This window comes from Centroberyx gerrardi, chromosome 19 (assembly GCF_048128805.1).
Source record: "Centroberyx gerrardi isolate f3 chromosome 19, fCenGer3.hap1.cur.20231027, whole genome shotgun sequence".
NCBI classification, from domain to species: domain Eukaryota; kingdom Metazoa; phylum Chordata; class Actinopteri; order Beryciformes; family Berycidae; genus Centroberyx; species Centroberyx gerrardi.
Window position 1 is genome coordinate 17087088 of NC_136015.1, and position 23300 is coordinate 17110387.

Consider the following 23300-nt stretch of genomic DNA (forward strand, 5'->3'; position numbering starts at 1 on the left):
TCGTAAAATAGGAGTGGATGAGAAATAGGGCGCCAGTGATTAGAAGAATATTCACTATTTCTATTTAGGATAGAATAATTGCTATGTAATGTGGGTCTGTCCAAGAATATAATACTTAACACTACATCTTAACATTGCTGCTGTCTGTTTGGATCACAGAAACGTCCCATGAGATATATATATAAAAAAAAAAAATAAAAAAAACACGGCTAGACTGTTGATGTATTAACCCACCAGTTGCCTGTCTGGTGAGAGAGAGAGAACAATCTGTTTTGATTGAGTCCTTAATGAGCCCCCCAGTCAAGCTTCAACACACATTAGCCCCCTAATTGTTTCTCTCTCTCATACCCTCAATTTAGAAAAGCCATTTTGAAAATTGCATTACCATTACCACCAGCTAAGAGCCATCTATAAATACTAATGTTATGCCAAAGCAAGGAATTCAACAACAGTTGCTAGAATTTCATTAGGGGCCCGCCGGGAGCGCGTTGTTATTAGATCTCAGTGGCTCTTTAGGTGCTATGGGTCACATCCGTTCATTCAGAGTGGTGAACTTGGGGCTGTCAGAGTGCAGAGGGCACGGACCTCGCTGGAGTGAAATCAAGAGGAGTGGGAGACGTAAACATCATTCACTTAGCTGGGGCCGCGGAGACACTAAAGAGCCACTGAGACATAAACATCATTCTTTTGGCAAAATGGAGAGTTATTCTTGGGACGTTGGTGTTTATGTTTGTCTGCCCCAGTGTTAGTAGTGTAAGTGACGATGTGCGTGCCGGCCAGAGGGGCAAAGCCTGTTTCTTGTGTTTATGCGGGGTGTAATATGTACAAGCATAAGATAGTGGGGGTTTATGTCTATTTGCGGAAAGTGTAAATCTTTATAAATAAATGCAGAAATCAACAATTATATTTCGGTTTGCAGTGCGGTTCCAGGATGCTGAATCTTGTGCGTGACTTTGTGGCGCTTTAAAACAGTCAAAATATTGTGATAAGACAAGGCTATAAATGTCTGTCCATGTTTATTGCATGTGGTTTTCCCAACATTGAACTAGAGCGCAGGCCTATCTGTGCATTTGTTTGCACACCCACGGATACAGACATGAATGTAGTGGTAAATTAAAAAGAGGGTAAACTATGAACTGCAGTCCATGATCATCATAAAGCAAAGAAACACCAATATAAAAAACTTTCAATCCTCAGAACCGCTATTTTCATGCAACTTACACCAGCCTGATGCGACTTGCTGCACTCTAAAATAAAACTTTAGATAATAAAGATTTCTATCAGGTCGTCAAGGTCAGTATGCTCCATTTCTTCGATAGAGCGGTTGGTAAACTGAGTCCAGGCGGGTTTACCCTCCGCTGCATCATTAGGTACAGCACGCCGTGTGCTCTGTCGTGCCTGTGTTGCATCAGTGTGAGTAGCAGTGTGAGTAGCAGTGTGAGCGCGTGTGACGCTCAGTGGGAACAGTCAAGCTGGCTTTTCTCAGTGTATCTCCCTGCCAGCTCCTGTTCCGTTCCAGTACTCAGGAAACCTGTGCTCCGGCCGAGAAGGCCTGGCAGACACAACACAACAGCCTGGGAGGGGGAGAGATTGAGAATGAGACAGAGAGAGGGACAGAGAGAGAGAGAGAGAGAGAGAGAGAGAGATAGAGAGAGAGAGAAACAAATGCAGACACAGACAGAAACGGAGACAGAGATATGGAGTACTAGAGGGAGAGAGAGGGGTGAGGCAAAAGCCAGATAAAGAGCCAGAAAGAGAGGGGGATTTCATAGCTGACAGGGCAAAAGAGAAAGAGAGAGAGAGAGAGAGAGGGGGAGAGAGAGGGAGAGAGAAAGCTGAGAGGCCAGGAATGAAAAGAAAGGGTGACCGGCTATGTGGAGGAAAGAGGAGAGGGCAAGAGAGGGGAGAGGAGGGAGCGAGGGAGGAGGAGGGAGCCGACAGAGGAGAGAGGTTTAGAAAGGGGGTGAAATCAGGGGATTTGCAGGTGCAGCTTGAACAACCAATGACCTTAATGGTGCATTAAATCCAGCTGTTGCTTATCCAGACTTTTCTTCAATCCGCTAACACCTTCGACTGCGCAACACGCCGCATACAGCTCCTCGGTTCCCACAAGAGGGAGTGAGCATAGGAGTACAGACGGAGAGAGTGAGAAAAAAAAAGAGAGAGAGAGAGAGAGTGAGAGACAGAGACAGACTGATGGAAGAAGAGATCAAGTATCTCTTCTCAAGTGCAGAAAGAGGAGTGACTGTGCGACTCCATCCAGAGAGGGAAGATAAGGAGCAGATAAAACAGGAAAAGTGGTAATGGAGAGTTGTGTTGACTCTATCTCTCTGGTTATGTCAATATTAGCAGAGTGAAAGGTCCAGATAAGACTTTGTGGTATTAAAGAGCAAATTAGGGAACGAGATGTGGCTCGATAAGTATTGTGTAATATCTCAAGTGTGTGTGGAGAGAGAGAGGGGGAGAGAGAGAAAAAGAGAGGGAGAAAGAGAGAGAGAGAGAGAGAGAGAGAGAGAGAGAGAATCAAAATGCTGGTTAAGATAACAATAGAGCTTGGACTCAAAAACAGGAACCCTCTGTTTCCTGAGCTGGAGACCTTAGCCGTGTGTTACGTTGCCATGAGACGTGGGTGTGTGTGTGTGTGTGTGTGAATAGATGTGTTTGTACCCAGGATGGGGTGACTAACAGTGTGTCACCACATCCAGGTTCCAGGGACGCCGATAGCGGGGGGAAAAAGACGGAAAACTTTTCGTAAGAAGGGGCCCTTCAGACAGGCGAGGCGATACTGTACTAAATCCGGTGCGATCAGGGTGGGGAGCAACTTGTCAGGCGGCCCAGAATTCCTTGCAGCGCTCCTGAATGTTTCTACATTGATAAGCAGACTGTTCACAAATATCCTTCAGCCAAGATCATCTAGGGACAGCAGGAGTCTGTAAACTGTTGACATAATGGTTGTGGGACCCCTGCGGTGCTTAGGGCCTACTTAATGAAGTCTTAGGCTACTCAAGTGGGTGTGAGGTCAGAGTGTGGTCAAGTGTGACCGGTCTGAGCCATGTGAGAATGGCACTTGTCTTGCCCTCGGTGCCCCGAGTGAAAACACACACCTGTTTCAGCTGCTGCTGTGACGGCCGCGATGAAACGGAGGAGGAATGCGCTCCCCTCATCCCCGCTCTCCTCCCTCGCTCTCCATGCTGTCCTAATGAATCTCATCACATGGCCTGTGTTTGTCCCACTAGTGCTTTGTTTGTTGACCTTTATAAGACGTCATTACCGATTATCTTCATGGGTGTATAATTCTGCCCCATACCGCTACCCCCTCGAACCACATCCACAGCCTACTGTGTGTGTGTCTGATCAAATGCTTCTTGTCAGTGTAACAGCCATTAACAATGAGCAACGGGCATAAGCTTGATGATGTCTCCCTCCTCCCTCTATCTATCCTCTCCTCTCGCCCTAGAACACAATGTCCTTTAGCATTACCATTATTGACAGTGGAACTAATTGGCACATGGTTATGAAAGTCCCCCCTGGGCTATTTTAAATTGGACTGTGCAATTTCCTTCAACATCAGATAGGCGAGTCCGTGCACGGGACCTGAGGAGGTATTGATTATAAATGGTGAATGTGGGTCAGTGCAGTGTACCCAGCAAGGGGCTGATGATGTAGGGCTACATGTCTAGACTGGAATAAACTGATCTCATCTTCTGTTTAGATAATGGGTGGTAATGGGAGGAGGAGGGGAACTCTGTCTACTAGTCTTGTCTGCTCACTAGGTCGCTTTCCTTTGATAGATCTGGTGCCTGGGCTCAGGTCAGAGGATGTAGTCGTAGCTATAGGTGAATTTAATCAGATTTTTTGGCTGTGTACAATCAGGCACACAATATAGGGTGCTACAGATTATCTGCCTCTCTTGCTGACACCACATTGATTTGGATGTAGGGATTGCAGACATTATTGATTCATTACATTGATATAATGAGGGGCTTTGGAGAAACTGGAGCGTGCATTAGAAGCCCAAACATGCCAAAAAGAGCATGCAATTACGTGCAAAAACTCATTAAGACCAGACGATGGATCTGAGCGTCATTGACTGCATACAGGATATTGCCCTTAGTCTCTCATTATGTTGGCAATGTCCTCTCTTGTTCTACCAGATTAGGTTTGGTAATCAGGGCTGATGTCATGTTGCTTTGTAAGATCAGATAAATCACAGGGGTTCAGTCATGTATGGATGCATCAGTATGCTGTCTATAAAATCTAATTACAATGAAAGGCTGTCTGTTTTGTGTTGAAACAAATTACATAATTTGATTAATTCGCAGTATGTCGCATATAATGTAATCAGTAACCCTCACTTATTACCCACATTTGGTTATTTCAGGAGCTGTAACAACACGGTGGTTGGCACAGTGTTTGAAGTTGAAATATGATTATACAAATGCACTGTACATTTGTGACTGCCATTGACTTTATATTGAAATTGTGAAAGGTCAAGGATTCGAGGATTATGGATTTGCGTTGGGTAGTAGGTAATTCCCTGAAAGCTGATTGTGGCCATCTCAGGCAGGCGTGGCTGTCCGTCATTGCCCATAGATGAAGTTGATTAGGCTAGACTGCTGGTCTGCGTTGACCAGTCCTTCTGCTCTGGACACTAGCCATATTGTCCCCCCCCCCCCCACCAAGACCCCTGCTGCTTGACCTCTCAGAAATCTGACCCACAGTCTGCTGGCTGCCCCCTCAGGCACCTGCCAACCTTTAACCCCTTAACTTGGTGAGCATTTGGAAGGTAAGGAGGGATGGAGGGAGGGATGGAGGGAGGGGGTCGGGCGGGCCAAGTGTTGACACGGTAACAGATAGGACTAAGAGTCTCCAAACTTCAGAGAGACGGTCAGTCTGTTTTTCTCTTTTCACAGATCAAATACCTTTCGGCTCCCAACTTCCCCTCCTCCACTTCACTTTCTGTACGCTTCCATTGGTATCTGTCTTCACATCTCTCTGTTTCTCTGTCTGTCTCTCTCTCTCTTTCTTTCTCTCTCTCTGTCTCTCCCTCCATATCCATCCATCTCGGTGAACTGCGCACACAGGGCATCGAGGCTGATGTATGCACAGCTGGTCTTGACAGAGCCGTCCAGGAAACATGTGTGGTTTACGGATCCCCTGTTGACATTCTGATTTGCCTTGGCTTTCGCTTTTCAGGGACCTGGAATTTTAACTGTGCAGGGGCTGTTGAGGTCCGACTCAGCATGTTTAACCAAGGTGGAAAACCACTCAAAATACGCGACAGCCCGCCTGCCTGACAGACTTCCCGTATGGATGTGTCACACAGTACGCAAAGCTCAATCAAAAATGGCGTTTCTACCACCAGTGCGGCGGTCCCACACCCGCTCACACCATGTGTTACGATTAATGTTGTATCATTACTCACCAAAATGCTATTCCACACCTCAGCTTTATGGAAATAATAACATCCTAGTTGTTATGAGTTACAGGCAGAGTGTAAAGATATATATCTGAAGTTACACCAGCCTTAAAGTTACACCCTAAGGCCAAAGGCTATTTAATATAGTTTGATAAATCCATTATAGGAGGAGGTCCACTTCCCACGCATACATTTGAGGAACCCTAAAAGATTGGATTTTAATGGTTCAAACTAGCGAACTGTTTCTCTGGGTGCAGAATGTAATCATTTTTAAGGGATGGGATATCCAAGTTTTTGGTTTGAGTCTTTCGGTAATGTTAATGCTTGATATCAGAGGGCCTTCCAATTGTTAGAAGTCCCATTTTGCTCTGTATGCTGTTTGATTTATGCAATAAACTACACTTTCATTGCATAATACACATCGCATCATTAGACGGAGGCAATGAAGTACAGTACACAAATCCAATACAAAAGGATATGCCACTGGAGTGTAAATGTTAAAGTGAATTAGCCCTGTGCTTCCTCTCACGATCGCAGTGCACTAGGTTACAGTATGTGGCCATATGGGCTCTGTCTAGCATTACTGTCACCCCTCATTTATTATAGTGAGGGAAGATGGCCCCGCTATGCCCCCTCAAATCCTCTTAGCCAACATTTAGCTGATTGATTTTTTTCCTACTTCCTCTATTCGGATTATCAATGTGATAAAAGCTGGGAGATGTATATTATTAATACTGTTCAGTCTCCTGGGCGGATGGATGGATGAGGGAGAGAAGCATAAATGTTTCAGTAGTGGCCATGTCTGGAAGAATAATATCAGGCCAAGATTATTGAATTTAAAGGTCAAGGAAACTGAATAAAAGAAATGAAAAATGCGGATGTGATGCAGTTCCACTGGCCAATAACCCCCAAATGCAACTGTGTGTTACATATAGAGAAGGAGTGGCTTATCCAAGAAATTAGAATTGTGTCCTCATGTGATTGTACATGTGCTGATGAAGATTTATAATGTATTCACTTCTCCAATCAAATTCAAAATGCCAGTGCTATGAAGTGTAGGTGGCAGTCATCAAACACTGAGCTTTTGCAACAAACACATTATATATTCATGTATATTTTTATTTCACCCCCCTACCTACTTAATTCTAACTGCAGGCCTCCGTCACAGAGATCCATGATAATGCCTTTGACTCAACAGAATAGTATTAAGCAGGTTCCCCATAAACAATGTATTCCGCCCTAGGCTATATATACTGCATAGTGGGTTCAACAAACAAATCAGGCCTTTTGAAAGTGCGGTTTAGCTTCGTGTTATTTAAGACAGTCGGGTTGGAGGATTCCAACAGACTGTACTAGGAGCCCTATGTGTTCTCCAGATGGCACAGCGCACTATGTCCCTCACAGATTGTATAGCTCCGAGGCCCTTCATGAGTTCAGATGCCTCCCTCCCCCCAGCCTCTCCCTCCGAACTATACTAAATGATGATCATGGAGATTATGTATTGGTAATTCCTGCCAGGTCTTAAAAAGAATGCCCATGCTGTGTGCTTAATACTCAGCGGAGGGATTATGCAGACCCCTACATGTGGTGTTGTGGCTGCATACCTCCAGTCAGACTAAACCCAATCTGTTACAGATTTGGACTAAAGAAGAGAGGTGCAGCAAGCTTGCGAGGGAGGGTCGGGTGGGACGGGGGGCGGGAAGCTATACTGTATTCATACTTTACAGTACATTCCACTCCCTCTATATCATGGGGGATCAGAGATAAACCTCCCGGTGGAGGCAGTATTTTTATCTGTGTGTATTAGGACATTTAAAAGAACCTTGGCTTGTGTCAAGGCTATGGACTTTATTATTTTTTTCTCAATTCCCTTTTTTCTACGTTTTTATTTTCCCTTTGTGGTTGAGGCAAACCCAAATCGGCCTATGGTTTCCCGTTGGATATGGGTCCAATTAAACACATATGTGGATTTTCATATCGAAGCTCATAAAAAGTAAACTGTAGCGATTTACATTACATCTACATAAGGAATGCTAAGCACCCACACATGTGAGGTGTTAATATCTATATCAAAAGCAGATGGTCATCATTGTTCATTATTCTCACTCAAGGTGTTTCGCTAAGCAAGAATTTGGTGGTCAGACATGGGATTTGAGATACGTGTAAAATCTCAAAAGCATATAATTTCCTATCATGCAAACCCAGAGACTTCAGCATTTTGGGGTGGGAGCTTCATGCATTATGGGCAGTGCTGAGTCTATATTCTGTCTTTAATCTTGGTTAACCAATAGGTGGCGTCCTTTGCACATTATTACAAAGCTAAACTCATGTCATATATATGAGAGGCCTTGTAGGACTAAAGGGCGTGTATTTTATATGTGGATGTGAACATTTTCATTGTGTGTGTGTGTACAATAAACTTTGAATTACACAGCCCCTCATACATATAAGCCGATATGTAACATTTGGCAGTAAGCGCTGCTCTGTGGAGTTCATGAACTTGGCATGAACGGCCTGGTTACACTTTATTATGGCTGTCTGGCTAAGCCAATGTGTCTTAGGGTTCGGTGTGTGTTGTGATTCCATTGATTGATCACCATGTATATCAGTCAATGTGATTAAGGCAGTACAAAATTGCTCTCCTCAGTATGGGCCAGAGTGGCCAGTCAAACTGTGACGTAAATCCTGTTCAAGGTTAGAAGAAAAATCTATCGCTTGTGATCTATCATTATCATTATCATATAGCACTTTTCAAAACACAGTTACAAAGCGCTTTTTTGAAGGAGTAAATAAAACCAAACAATAAAGTGAAATAGCAGAAATCAATGTAAGCAAAGCAAGAAACAGTCCAGCAAAGACTGAAACATAAAAAGTAAAACATAAAACGAGAGGTCAAAGACATTGAATAACAGATCCATAAAAGTAAAAGACACATAAAAGTGAATCTATAAAAATTTTAAGAGGTGATTTGGAAGATGATACTGATATATCCATCCTAAGCTCCTCGGGCAGGTCGTTCACCCACACAGCATATTTCAGTGCACATTTCAAAATCTTTGTTTGTTAAGTAACCTATCTTAAAAGAAAGACTGTTGTTATGGAAAATGGTTCAAATCCTTCATCTTTCCAAGTTTATAAGTTATGTTATATACTGACCAATGTGTCACCTACAGAGCTCCCAGTATGTTTAATGTATGAAACCTTGATTTACATGGGATGGGACATTTCTAGGGGGTTCAGCTATGTCTTGCTGCACCCTAGTGGTGAAAATAAGTATTGATTCTCGCTCACAGTGAAGTTGTTCATTATAAAGGGTTGAAAAACTGGCACAATGTTGAAGCAGATTGAATATTAACTAAACAGAGACAGCGACAAAAGGAAACAGAGAATATTATCATAATTTAAACAATTTGCATTTATTCAGCGTTTATTTCTTTAATTCATTTTGTTTTGCAAACATTCTGCCAGCAGGTGAAGTTTACATGGATTCAAATCTGCTAATCATTTCATAAGAAGCACAGCTCATTAACTTACAATCAAGCCAGGTTAAACTAATCAAAAATATTGTTTGAGTGAAAACAATTTTTACCATCAGCCGATGAATCAATGTAGTTATCAGTCAAACCACACACACACACACACATACAAGCACACACACCCAAATCAGATTCATGTAGGCTATTTGAAATACGAAATAGCAATGCACAAACAGAACCAACAGAAACCAGTGATTAGCTGTGCAGCAGAGGTATAATTGGAGCTTCTAATTGCAGTATTGCCTCATTGTTCCTCTCTACCTCTAATCTACCACTCAATCACATTTACATCCCAGAAAAAAACAATGGCTTTGGTTGGGATCATAATGGGTGAATGATTGGCAAGTATCTACCAACAGTGAAGAAATCTGAACAACTGTGTTGTTTAAGACAGCGTTAGCAGTTATAGATGCAATAAAAGGCCTATTTTAGTAACATTATGTTCATATCTCTAAAACATAAATGGACATTAAGCATTAAACATTAAGGATGTGAGAGGACAGATAATAGATGTTCCTACAGGAAGGATGACATCGTGTTTTGCTCTATCTACATTAGCTTTATAAATGTATGCAGTATAGCATGGCTACAAGTGCAAGCATCAAAGATATAATTACATAGTGTGTGTTGGATATACCAGACACTACTTAAGCAATTCAATAATTCCTGCAAAACAGCGTGTAACAAAAAAATGTAAGAAACTTAATTACATTTGCATATTTGTTGCTATAGAAACATTTTCTTATACAAATGAAATACAAAACAAAATCGCTGAGATGTCTAACTTTTTCGCTCTAGCTGAGTAAATAGTTCACAATTAACCGTTACATTCTGTATTACCACATGACCTCAGATCAGCTGTCAGTTATTATTCAAATTAGTGACACGGGGTTGGATGGTTACCCTTCTTACCGGAGTCTGATCCGCGTTGCGATTGGCCACCAGCTCCTGCAGCTGTAGCGCCCCTCCGCCGATGAAGCAGAAAGCCGGGCAGACGGGGCCGGAGCAATCCACATGGCCTTCCCAGAGAGGCCGCAGGGAGTGGGCGTCGTAGAAGGTGACGCGGCCCTTCTCAAAGTCAAGGCACACCCCGAGCCGCGGGGGCAGGGGGTAGGTGAGGCCCGTGGGCGACGAGGGCCCGTTGCCGTTGGTGATGGGGTCTCGGATGCCGTTGCCGTGGCTGCTGTGGTGGTGGAAGCTGTGCTGCGGCAGGTAGATTTTGCCCATCCCCATGGTGAGGAAGCAGAAGGGCGGAGCGGAGTCCAGCGCGTCCTCTGCCCCGCTGTCATGACCGCTGTCCGGGTCGTAGCTGGAGGGGGACGGCAGTTTGGGGAATGAGGATGAGACAGACAGCTATGTTTGGACCTAATTTAGTACTCATTAGGGCCACGGACCCCCATTTGATGAGATTTTGTCTCTTGGACCCAAATCTGAGAATATTTGTATTGTTAGATATGATCTTATCCAGAATCCCATGACTATCTGCGTTGTAGGTGGAGAGATAACAGTGAAAGTATGATAAAAATAAAATAGTTATTCTTCTACATTCTCTTATTGTGTTAACTTCTTGTAAATTAAATAATGGTAAAGTTTAACAATTCATCAATTTGCTGGGGACCCCCTGGAACCCCCTCAAGGACCCCTGGTGGTCCCCGGACCCCACGTTGAGAACCACTGTCATATACTATGTCCCTTTCATTTTCATTTTTCATACACCAGCTACTCACCGGGGACTGGCCATGTCCTGTGGAAGGTGGAACCACTCCTGCAGTTTAGATTCCAGACCAACTCCAACCTGTTCAACAAACAGAGAAAAAAGGAAGCAAACTGTAATTAACTAAACATTTCTCTGGTAGCAAATCTTCAAATAATGCATTGATCCAGCTTTTCCTGCATTGCCATTTCCAATTATTTGAAATATAGGAGAAATACATGCCTCTTTATAAGGGGATACGCCTCTCTCTCGTGATTATTTCCATAACCCCCACAGCTTTTTTACTTGCCTTCACCAGGTAAGACCCAGGCTCCACTGAGCATGCCCAGTAGTGCCGTCCCTGCGTGATGGCCACATCCCCCACCAGCAGGTCCGAGGTCAGGTGACAGGAAGTGAGGGCGTGGTCGGCGGCCTGCAGCAGAGAGAGGCCCGGGACGCTGCGGGCGCACCGCTGCTCCTTACTGACCACCAGCCGGTCTGCATGGAGACCCCAGCGAGAGTCCAGGTAGAAGTTCAGCACTGGGAGAAGGAGGGGAGGGAGGAGAGGGAGAGAGAGGAGCGGGGGGAGGGGGGGGGGGGGGGAAGAGAAAAAGACAGAGAAGGAAGAAAGGAAGGGGAGGGGAGGAGAGAAGAAGCGAGGATAGAGGGAAGACAAGGGAAGAGGTGCGTTCAAAAATGAGGTATAGGGGATTTAGAAACGACAGGAGAGGTTTGGGTGGATAGAGGGAAAACAGAGGGAAAGGCAGCAGTACAGATTTACAGCGGGAAAATAGTAAGGAGAAGAAGAACGAGAAGAATAAGAACCAACTGAGAGGAGAGAGTGGGGGGAGAGGAACAGAGAGCAGACATGCACCTCCTCCAGACAGAGGTTACAAAGAGATAAGGAATATAACATCGATCTGTATATTGACGACTCGGGGAGTAAAACGCAGAAAGTAGCTAGAGAAGAAAGAAGCTTTGGCAGTGGGGAGAGCATTCTTTCCAAAAGGAGGAACCATTACAGAGGGAACATACGCAGTTGCAGGAGGGAGAGAAAAGCCCGGGGGAACACAAGGAATTCACCAACCACTCAGGACTCGACTCGACCGTTAAAAAAACCCTGGATCTGAATCCGATCCATGTTGTTAAGCCTCGCGTCTTAACAAACTGCAAACCTCATCAGCACTTGGACAGATCTCGTTATGGGGGAGAGAGAGTGGAGAGCAGAGGAGTGCATAGGATGAGAGAGAGAGAGAGAGAGAGAGAGAGAGAGAGAGAGGAGATAATTATGTGTAATACGATGGGGTAGAGAGGGGTGGTCACCAGATATGGATGCGCTTCTTACATTCAGTAGGAGGCATGAAGGTTGGCAGCGTGGAAGAAGCTTAGGACAGGATGACAAGTGCAGAGCTGTGGTGTGGTGATGACAGGCAGGAGAAGGATGAGGACAAAAAAAATGGTAAGAAGAAGGTGGGGATGGCAGGTAACGAATGGATGGAGAGTGAGAGGAGAGAGATGGAAAGATGGGAAAAGGAAGAAGAAGAAGAAGATGGGAATGGGCAGAAAAAAAGAGAATGAATTATTAAGCATTTCATCATGGTAGCCATACTAATGCTTATATTATGACTGATAGTAATAACAGGTGTGTAGGCATGTATGAGTCTTGAATGATTGATGTGTAGCTTGCTGTGTGCATATGATGGGACATTTTGGTAGCTGTAATAAAGTTCTCACTGACTTCAAGCCTTGTTTGGGATTTTCCCACAACAAAAGATAAGAGGTCCAAAAGGAAGGTTACACTTTGTAAAGTGGGGCATTACCAAACTAGCCAGAGTTTACCACTTGTATTTACAACTTGGTCAGTTGTTTGGGCAAAGTCAAACTCTCAGTTTACCAACCGGAAAGCGCTATCAGTGTGTATTCTCACCTGGCGCGGGCGGGGTGTGCAGGTACACCTCCTCGCTGTACTCCCCGTAGCCCGCCTTGTTGCAGCCTCTCACCCTCAGCACGTACACGCTGTCCATCTCCAGTCTGTCAATCACAGCGCTGGTCCCGCTCACTTCATCCAATCGCTGCCAGCCCCAGCGGGCGGCAGCCAATCCTCCCCTGATCCCGCCTCTGGACCCCCCCCCTGGCACCACGCCCCGACGCCGATACTCCACAGAGAAGTGCCAGGCGGGTGAGGAGTCCTGAGGCAGCCGCCAGCACAGGAAGAGCTGGTCGTAGGCCAGGGTGCGCTGGGTATCGATCACTGGAGCCAGAGGTGCTGGGGGAATAACGGGTTGAATGTGAGAGCTCCATTTTTTTTGGCTGAAAGCTTAATAACATACTCAAGTGTGGAGGTTTGGCTTGTCACAGTTTGACTACCCTCTCCAATTCTGTCACTGCGCCACATTCGCTTGTTATGCAATATTTTATGACATTTCTGCTTCATTGGACAGCATAAGTGGAAATTGACAGGAAGAGAAAGGGGATGACATGCAACAATAGTCACGAGTCAAACTAGTGACATTGTGGGCAAATTATATGCGCTTCAGCCCACTGAGCCACCAAGAAACCCCTGTCTTCTCCTCCTCCTCCTCCTCCTCCTCCCCTCTATCCTCCATCCCTTCCTTCTCCTCCTCCCCTCCACCCTGTCCCGCCCATCCCCTTCTCCTCTGCTCTCCCCTTCTCACCCTGGATGAAGTGCAGCTCTGTGAGGAATTTGAGTTCTTTGGAGACGTCCAGCTGGAAGTGTCTGAAGGATGGATCAGCAGCCAGAGAGAAACACTGGAGGTTGTCGATGGATTTATTTAACCTGGTGAGGCGAAAAAAAAGGGAGGAGGCGGTATTAGAGGAAAGAGGAAGATGGGCGGTTACGTGACGCTTGCATCAAGATGGAAGGGGATGGGAGGGTGAAACAGCTTGATGAGGAGAGAAGGGGTGCATGATTAAGTTCAGGATGTAAGCTTTTGGCCAAATGATTTTTCAGGCAAGACAATGAACTGACAGGAAGAAAATTGAATAGCAAATCGTAGAGTATCTACCTTGGCATCTACATCCACACATATCTACTGTTCTTCCAAAAGATACTCACTCTTACTACTAAGTCTACTAGCTCCATCTTGTGGCCATTTAGCTATTACAAAGAATTTCGGAGAGGAATGCAGAGAGAATAATAACTAATTGAATAACTATTTTTCTACTTTTGCAAGCTGTTTTTGTTCTCTGCAGAAACTTTGAATGTGACTAAAACATCTCCTTTCTCTGTCATTAAAAAACAAATGAAGATAATCTCGGAAAGAAAAAAAGAACACATCTAAGAGAGGAGTGACAAAAAAAAACAAAAAAAACATAGCACACACCTAAAGATAAATAATAGAGCGCTCAAACCTGTTATGAGTCTGGCGGGCCGCCTGCACGAAGCAGGGCGGGTCTGTTTCCTTCAGCAGCTCCTGGGTAAACGCCATGAGTCCTGCGTGCTCCATCATGCTCCGTCTCTCCGCCACTTGGGAAGACAGTGCCTCGCCCCGCCTCTGCCTCGTCCCCTCCAGAGCCTGGGTGAGCGAGGCGTGGCGCTCCGCCAGAGCGGCAGTCAGATCCCTGACACTCTGAGCCAGCTGCTCTCTGGCTGCCACACTGTTCACCTGGTGGAGAGTAACACAGACAGACAAGTTGGGACGCATGTGAAAACTAACAAGCGGATGCCAGGTTACAGCACCTTTGAGTCAAGTCAAGTTTATTTATGGAGCCCTTTTTCTGTAGGTTTGCCATCCAGTGTTCTTCAGAAAAGAAGGGACACAAAAATAGATAAAAACAATGATAACAAAAACAAGTACAACACAAAAAAAAGTCAAAGTTTGTGTGTGTGTGTATGTGTGTGTGTGTGTGTGTGTGTGTGTGTGTGTGTGTGTGTGCGTGTGTGTGTGTGTGTGTGTTTGTGTATGTGTGTTGGTGTGACTGTGCACGTCTATGTGTGCGCCCACACACATGATCTAACTAGTAGTATCATCTGGCCGATTCCAAAAACAAGCAGGTTACTAGTGGACAGATTACTACTTATATTTTAACTAGAAACTGTGGTGGGAACAACTAGTGGTGGGGCAAATTCAGAGCGGTCTGGGCATCTAAACTCTAACTAGTGCTGTAACTATCTGGGAAGGGAAAGCACACAGAAATGACAACACATACTGAGCTGCCCTCTCTTTAGTCATCCAGTTGACTAAACAGTGACTATTTTCTGCCACTGTATGGGTTAATTGGAGGGAGAACACAATCAGATAAGTTAGGACAAAGAGTCCAGGTAAAACCTGCAATTAACACCTACACCACCAATAAACTGAAACAGGTTGAACCATGTAGCTCTGTGCTTGATGATGCTTTGTGTTTTTCCATCCAACAGTGATACTTTTTACACTAACAGTAATACTTTTGATACTTTTTATAGCTGTTAGCAGGAGGGCATGTATCAAACCTTTTTGTCAACTGTCGACTGTGGTAAGTGAAGTCCAAATTTCACCAGTCAATTTATTTCACAGTAGGTTTTATAATAGAACAGTAGGTTTTATAATAGAACAGTAGGTTTTATAATAGGAACATTTGAGGGAACACATGGCTACCTGTCAAGGAAGCTAGTAAAATGGACAGACAGGACGCTAACCTACAGCCAGTTTTTAGCCACAAACAAAACGTATGGGTATTTAGCTGATGGCTGCTGTTAATTCCTTGCTCAGTGACATTTTGTCTGCGCACTGTATTAGTCACCTCAGTCTGAGTGATGGCACTCTCCAGCTGAGTAATCTGAGCCAGAACTGTCTCCTGGTTGGACAGAATGTAGTTCATCTCCTTGGTAATCTTCTCCTGTCAAATAAACAGCACACAACACAACAAACAACAAATTGACACCAGATCGGCTTAATCCTAATACAAAGTATTACATTAGCTCTGTGTGTTACCCCATTTTACAACTGTACTGTACGATACTGTGCTGTGCCGGTCTCTGATGTATGGCAGGCTGCTGGATAACAATCCACAGTAATGCATTTTTTTGTAATGAAATTACTATTAATTGTCACTGGATCACTTTACTATACCAAAAGTTATTCACTCAATCGTTTAACAATATGAGTTGTAATTCCCAAACAAAGTGTTTCTTTATTGTATGTTTTGTATAACTATGTAAAAGACAATAAAAGTAACATACAGTCATCTGTATATTTGAAACACTGAATCATGAACATCAACACTATTTCCCTCAAAATGTATATGTTGTTTTAGAATGAAAGCCCTCACATCATTCATATGCACCCTGATTTCAATGTTACAAGCTTGGGCTGGGTTTCTCAGAACCATCCTACAACCATCCAACAATGTTGCATGACATCAGAGTCCCAGATTCCCACCTTAAGGGCTTGGTACGCGTGTGCCACTGGCATTATTTTGTGTCCGGCGTGGACGCGGCGCAACTTGCAGAGAGGGCACAGCAGCCGCTGGCAGGACCTACAGTAGAAATGTAGTTTCTCCTGGTCATGCTCCGGACAGGTCAGAACCTGGGAGGAGAGTCAAGTCAGATCAAATCAAATCTATGTGAAGTAGTGTCTGAATACACTTTACACAGACAAAAGAACAGAGGAGAGAAGGAGGAGAGCATTGCGGCAGGGCATTAGGAGGATCTGTGTGTATCTAGAAAACATCAACTTCATCAATTTAAAATGTTTACTTTTTTGCAAAACATCTTTACAATAAATAATATAATAATTTCAATCCTGAGTCATGGCTATCCCCCTACTGAGTCAGGCTATACTGACTATTCACTTCTCGTGTCATCTTGCCACTTGACTTTAGAAAGGATAATTCCAGTTATTTTCAACCTGCACCTTATTTTTCTATACATGTCCATTTCAACTCAGTAACACTCACACTGCAATGAGATCTGCCTACTTCTGATCTTCCAATTATCCATGGCCTGAAACTTGAGTATATTGCGGTACTACACATTATTTTAACTAGCGTGAGCTAGTTGGCAAGAAGACCGTAGACGTGCTCTGATGTTCACGTCATATCGGATTATCTGTAAGTATGAACCGCCGACTGGGAGAAAACATTCATGTCAACCTAGTGGTAATCACAAGTAGGATATGTGGGGAAGTTTTTGTGAGCTCTGATATCTCCCGCTTGCCGTCACAAATTGTGTGTCAACACAAGCGGTAAACACAGCAGGGAATCCACCGATGTTGGCAGTCCAAGGTAATAAAAATAAAAATTATGCGTTATATTCATGCTACTACAATCGACCCTACTTACGAAAAGCGACCAATATCTGCTGCGGTTAGTTTATGGCTGATTTTATAAATGAATTTATAAATGAATTATAAATAAAAATGATTTTGGATGGATGGATGGATTGGATGGATTTTGGATGCGGGTTTCAAGTTGTAGCAACAAAATGTCATCTCGTTCTTCTACTTCTTCCGATATTACGCAAACGCAGCAGACAGAGAGGCAGCCAGCAGAGTAAACAAGGAAGTGTGTGAACAATCAAATGTAGTATCAAAAGTATCACATGGACTATTACTGGAATGTTGTGTGGTAACTGTTGAAAGGGGGTTTTAATCACTTTTTGGGTTTGACTGTTTTGAGTCTCCATTGGCCCAGAGTGCATTGGAGAGCAGCACTCCCTGAAAACTCCACAGTGAAGTAATTGACAAAATTTCAGAATTGATTGTCATGATGACAAGGTTGAAAATAGCCAGGCTTATCCTTTAAGGATGGATTGAAAAAGGTGGGGGTTGGGATTCAGGGAGCCCCCCTGTTTACCTTTCCCTAGGACCTCCAAATCACCAGCTCTGCCCCTGGAGGTTGAGTTACAGTTTTACAGTTTGGTATGCTGTTTTCTGTGTCATCTTTTTTTACAATTCATTTTTTGTTTATCTTTTTTTTTTAATTTATTGTTGTTTTTATGTCTGTAATACACTTTGTAACCTGTTTTTTAAAAGTGCTATGAAAATAAAGCATATCATTCTTTATTATTACATACTGTACATAGACAGTAAATATGTAGATGTTTCACCTTTGGTCTGAAGTTGAGTGTGGGCTGGACATGTTCATGTTGAGCCCGCGGCGTCCCCCAGGGGTGGTAGAGCTTGAAACACTCATTACAAAAACTGGCCCTGCAGTCGGCGCAGCCCTTAGTGGCCTCCAGAGCTTGAGGAGGCTTACAAAACTGGCACATCACAGCCACACTGCCCAGGCTCACTGTGTGTCTGTACCTGAGAAGGGAATGTAAGGGTAGAAAGAGTAAGGTACAGGAATATGGAGAAAGGCAATAACAACAAATAAGACATAATGTAAACATACTTATGAACATAAAGAGAGAGGAAAATGTGTTGGTGATGAAATGGCATCTTTACTTCCTGGATTTTATGCATTTCCTGTTGAAACAGGATGTTGGGGCGGGACATAATGCAGAGAGGGATCATTCAAAAGTCTAAACCAATGGAATAGGAGTCATGGAGAGAAAGGCAATGTTGGGAGGGGTGCAGAGGGGCAGGATTGTTCAAAAATCTGATGGTTTTATTGGTTAGAAATTTATATTTACGCCTACTAGTGCAGCATGAGGTCACCATGAAAGATACTGTGTTTTCCAGGAAGTAAAGGTAATGGGAGTTCATTTCATGGGGAATATTGAATTCCTAAAGAGTTTTTTTTGCCTTTATTTAAGCAGTTGGTCCCATTCATATTATATATCTCTTTTTCAAGGACCTGGCAAAGAAAGCAGCATCAATAACAAATAGAAAAGTTGCAGACGAACAACATAAAATTATGCGCCTGAGTATACATTCACTCAAAACCGCATGAAAGACAAGGCTGGTGAAAATGCACTAAATGAGAGTGCACATAGCAGAGAGTGAGATAAATAGTATCAAATGGGTAACAGAGGGAACACAAAGCTGCTAGACTGTGGAAGTGCACTGTCGGCCATAGTAGCCATGTTGCAGTGCATACTCTGCTGGATTCTTCAACAGCTCAGCTACTGCTGATTAATTACAGTCAGCATTTGGACACATTCCCACACCTTCTGTTTTTCACACCTAAATCGTCTACTCACTGAAGTGTGTCGCCCAAGCATCATGAGCGCTGAATGGCCATATCACAGCATGCATTTTTTGCACGTGTTTGCATGGATCACCAAGATACCACTGCGTTAAGAGTGTGTGCATCTCTGTGTTTAGGTGTGTGTGTGTGTGGTACCTACCTCTCCACTATACGCTCTAGGGTGAGGTTGCGAAGACAGTCAGTAAGACCCTTCTCCCCCAGCTCCACGTCTCGGCCACAGGGGATGCAGGGAAACATCATCACCAGGGGCGGGCCTTCCTTACGGCGTCGCCCTGGATACGTCCCATATCCTGGAGACCGGGGGATAGATGGGGGAGCGGGGTGGGGGTCCAGCAAACCAGGAGGAAAAGTCAATAATGAGCAGAGGGAGAGAGCAAATGATAGGGGAGGAATGTCTATTCCTAACACATCTATAGACTGGGGCATATTGATCATGACTTGACATTGAAGTCAAGGAGGAAGGGTTTAGCTAACGTGTGAAGACACAGTTTCTGTTTCTTTCCTCTAAGCTCTCTTTACTCTCACTGCATGTCAAAATTTGTGAAGCACTCCCACCAAATGGCCTCCATATAATGACATGTTAGGACTTTTAGAGAGGAGAGAAAGCATGTTTTATAAAGACATTTATCATTTTATGTGAAGAGTCAGAGGCATAGACGTACCCTTCCCCCTCCTCTACATATCACATCAATATGGCATATGAACAGTTAGTCCAAACCTGCCCGTAGCACACGGTCAATGGGCCGCTGCTCAGCTTTAGGCATGGGCCTGCGCGCCTGACGGGGGGAGCGGGTGTTGGGGGTGGAGGCTGGCGAATTGGGCTCTGGAGGAAGCTCTGGAGGCGGGTAGCCATTTGCCACCAAGACCTCAGAGGCACACATGAGGCAGACGCTGTGCTGGCATGGCAGGACCACGGGTTGTTTCACTATCTCCTTACACACTGGGCAATGCAGCTCACGCTCCATGCTCTTCATGTTAGACTGTCAGAGGCAAAGAAGCGAGGGGTTACAATCTGCAGAGGTGGGTGAGCATATTTTAGTTTCTTGCAGAGACATAAATTGAATATCCAAGGGTCGCCAAGCTAGCATTAGGGTGCATTATTAAAACTTAAATACAAATCTGAGCCTTGCAAAACAGGCATGCAACATACAGAAAGGAACAATATTGATGCGTGAACAATTAGCCTTGAGGGAAAGTCAGATCAGAGAAAAGTAAAACATGCAGGAATACCCAATAGGAGGTGTATTCATAGAGGTGAACAGACTAAGACAGAGCAAAGGAGGAAAAACATAGAACTCAGAGATTTCTTTGGTTAAAGTATGACCACAAAGCTGACAGAGCAGCCAATATAAATAGCTGTCCTAGACGGGCCAATAGGGGGCACCGCTCTTGTTAAATATGGATAAAGGACCAGGCATTAATTATTCAATCACTGCACATAGTGCATCCGTGTGGTTAAATCGCAGCTTTGCATATGAAGATGAGCTTGATGTACTCAATCCAAATCAGTGGCACTTTATTCATCAAATGTACAAAGACTTGGTGTAAAGAGGTAGCGACATCTTTCATAGCGACACACTACATACTGACACATGGCACAAGAAGAAACAGGACCTCATATGCAGTGCAAAGAGACAGTGCAAGAGATAGGCAGCGGATTATTCATATCACATGCAGTAGGAGTGTTCAGCTAGAATCAGTTTTGCCTTTCAGATCATTTTATCAGTTTACATAACATACAGTATAATTATGGATTTGTTTCTTTGCATAATCCACTGATAAACCTATACATGCTATCTATTTCAGCAGAGGGGTCGGAGCACGGGGGCAGTTAGCGCTTCGGTGTCTTGCTCAAGGACACTTTGACAGAGATAGACACATTAGCTGTTGAGACTACAGTCACAGGACAGTCACTTTAACTGCAAGGCCACCTTGTCACCTTTATCATAATGAATGAGCTGGTCAAAGAAAGATAACCAATCAGTTCCATTCTCAATCTTCCTACACTGGAATGAGTGACAATTATGTACCCAGACTTTTTGTTCAGCCCAAATGTTGTATTGTCTCTGATCGTAGCACGGTATAATAAAGTTTCTGAGCGAGCCATTTTAATCTAGCTGTCTGTTTTGCCTTTGCGGATGCCCTTGACACACAGCTTCTGTAGAAATTATGGCTGAAACTGTTGACCTGTGCAACTGTTGCAGTGTCTCTGGTATTACATCTACATCACTGACACTGTGAGTTAACTTCAAAATCAGGGCAACGCAGACTGACTGGCTTTGCTGCAAAGGGATTTGGGATTTCATCTTTATGATGTGATGTGACAGGAATGTTTCTATCACAAATGCACCTTAAAAGTGTTGCTTTCATCTTTCTTTCTTTTCAATATGTAATTTTATGAGTTGATCCATGTAAAGTGTTGCTAAATGCTATCATAGTGACTAGACTAATTATGCATTTTATTTTATGTTTTATGTGACGCACATTGAATTTGCCATGTGTGTGAAATGTGCTATATAAATAAAGTTTGCCTTGCCTTTATCTAAAACTGCAGCTTCTCCTAAAACCGATGATTCTGCATGTTTGCATCAGAGTGAATCTTGCTTGCTGGAGAGGAACATACACTGTATGTCCACAAGATCATAAGCACGCTAAGCACACACACACACACACACACACACACACACACACAATTCAATCAGCTGGATTACACAGAAAACCACTTAACACACCCATGTTGATCGAATGCCCCAAGCAAGAAGAATGACAATCTTCGATCCTCCCTGCTTTGAACACCTATAGGATGGAAATGAAATATAGCCTGTCTCTATAGTCATTTACATATAATACAGCAGCTGTCACTTCCACAGTTGTGACAGAATTAAATAGGCTATGCGTACAGCACTAGGACTAAATAAATAAATAGACCTATATTAAATCATTAAATTAGTCTAATTAGGAATCAAAGTAACCTATTTTCTCCCTCAGTCCACCTCAATCTTTCTGTGTCATTCCCCAATGTCAACCCCGGCCTATCCTCTCTCTCTAGTGAATTAGCCTGTCGCAATTTCAGGCAAGCAATTCCAGTGTCCAGAGCGCATTATTGCCCACTGTTTATTGTCAAATCTAAAATGGTAATCGCGCACTGCCGACCGGCGTGGTGAACAGAACAGGCGTTGCGACAGCGCATCCTTACCTTCACCTGGAACCTAGGCGCCATGACAGTGGACTACGTGCACATTTCCAGCATAAAGGGAGCGATGCTTGTTGAAGTGAGGGGAGGGGTGTGAGGGAGATGCACTGCTCCACAGCTGTGCAATAGGTGGGCAATGGGGGGAATTGTGGAGGTGCCTGATCTACGATTCAGAATTATGAAATGGTGTTGCATTTTTTCGGAACTGTTTCCACTGCAACATGGGCTGTAGCTTATGCAAATGGAGAGACCTGCAGAACTGTAGTTTGAGTCAGTCCACGATGGTGCATTGTTCCCATCTCTGCATGCTAGGATGGTGATGTGTCAACGTTATAGCAGGCGATGCTACATGCAGCCTAGCCGTACTTTCCCTTCTTTTCTTTGCCTCAGCAACCGAAGGGCCTGGTTCGCCTGCATCTCGTCTCCATGGAAACGAGTATTTATACATCCAATGAATGAACCCAGAAATAAAATAGCCTAGGCTACTCTCCATTTATCATAGCATCCATCCCTTAATGGTCGAAATTCGGGGAAGTGAACCTACAAAGGCACGGTGTTTTGGCTTTTGGTATTAAAATGCTTTTTTAAAATAAATCTCCTCAGTCTCCCTGCAGACCATGTGTTGAATTCCAATTCAGAATAGGCATTCAACCTACTTAAGCCTGATTTACCGGACACATTTCAATATTTAGGGCCGGAGTCACATCGTTCAAATGACATGATGAAAATGTGGGTTACAGCACCAAGAAAAGCGAAGCCGCTCCTAAACAGAAGGCCGGGATAAGGCTATTGATTCTCTATGGTATGGGCAGGCTAAGTCTTTATATTTCATGTAATGTTGATTGATTTGAATAAAACTGGCTATAGACTAAATGCAGGAAAATAAAAAAGGCATGTCTGTCAAGAGTGGTCCGACAGGTGGAACAGAGATCAAGCCGTTTCTCCGGTGAGCCATTAGAAATAGGCAAAAAAAAAAAAAAAAAAGCCATTTAACTGAAACATACAGAGACCAAACATCCAGTGACAACACAAACACAGACGCGGAATTTCTACTCACACTGATACGAACCAAAGCGTCCATCGTCGATGTGGCCGTTTTCAAATCCAACTCTGCCATTTTAAGAATTGCTAGAACCCCCCGTTGTCATCATCTCGATATAGTAGTACTAGACGACGATGTAATTAGGGCATAGCCAATATGGTGCATATTAACAACACCAATATGTACAACCTTTGGGCTCCTGGATTTTCAAATGTTGTAGGCCAAACGTGGTAATTTCTGCGATTTTTGTGCGTAATGAATATGCGTGGGCAGCCAATTGGCATTTTACGCACGCAAAATAAAGAGCGTGGTCCGTATTATCA

At 43.9% G+C, this 23300-nt stretch overlaps 1 protein-coding gene across 3 annotated transcripts; it reads right to left on the reverse strand.

The window, feature by feature from the left end:
- Positions 1-8896: 8896 nt before the first annotated feature.
- Positions 8897-23052, reverse strand: trim46b (tripartite motif containing 46b). Of its 3 annotated transcripts, none has more exons than XM_071908300.1 (12): positions 22993-23052; positions 19461-19722; positions 18882-19032; positions 17697-17895; positions 16030-16176; positions 15392-15487; positions 14021-14274; positions 13324-13445; positions 12576-12914; positions 10959-11188; positions 10683-10750; positions 8897-10264 (listed from the first exon to the last, which is right to left on the reverse strand). In XM_071908300.1, the coding sequence occupies exons 1-12, from the start codon at positions 23050-23052 to the stop codon at positions 9817-9819; spliced, it is 2376 nt and encodes a 791-aa protein (XP_071764401.1). In that variant the 3' UTR covers positions 8897-9816. The 3 variants fall into 3 exon arrangements, with proteins under 3 accessions (XP_071764401.1, XP_071764400.1, XP_071764402.1); XM_071908299.1 differs by having other exon boundaries at positions 18882-19070; positions 19460-19722; XM_071908301.1 differs by lacking the exon at positions 22993-23052 and adding an exon at positions 21939-21962.
- Positions 23053-23300: the final 248 nt, after the last annotated feature.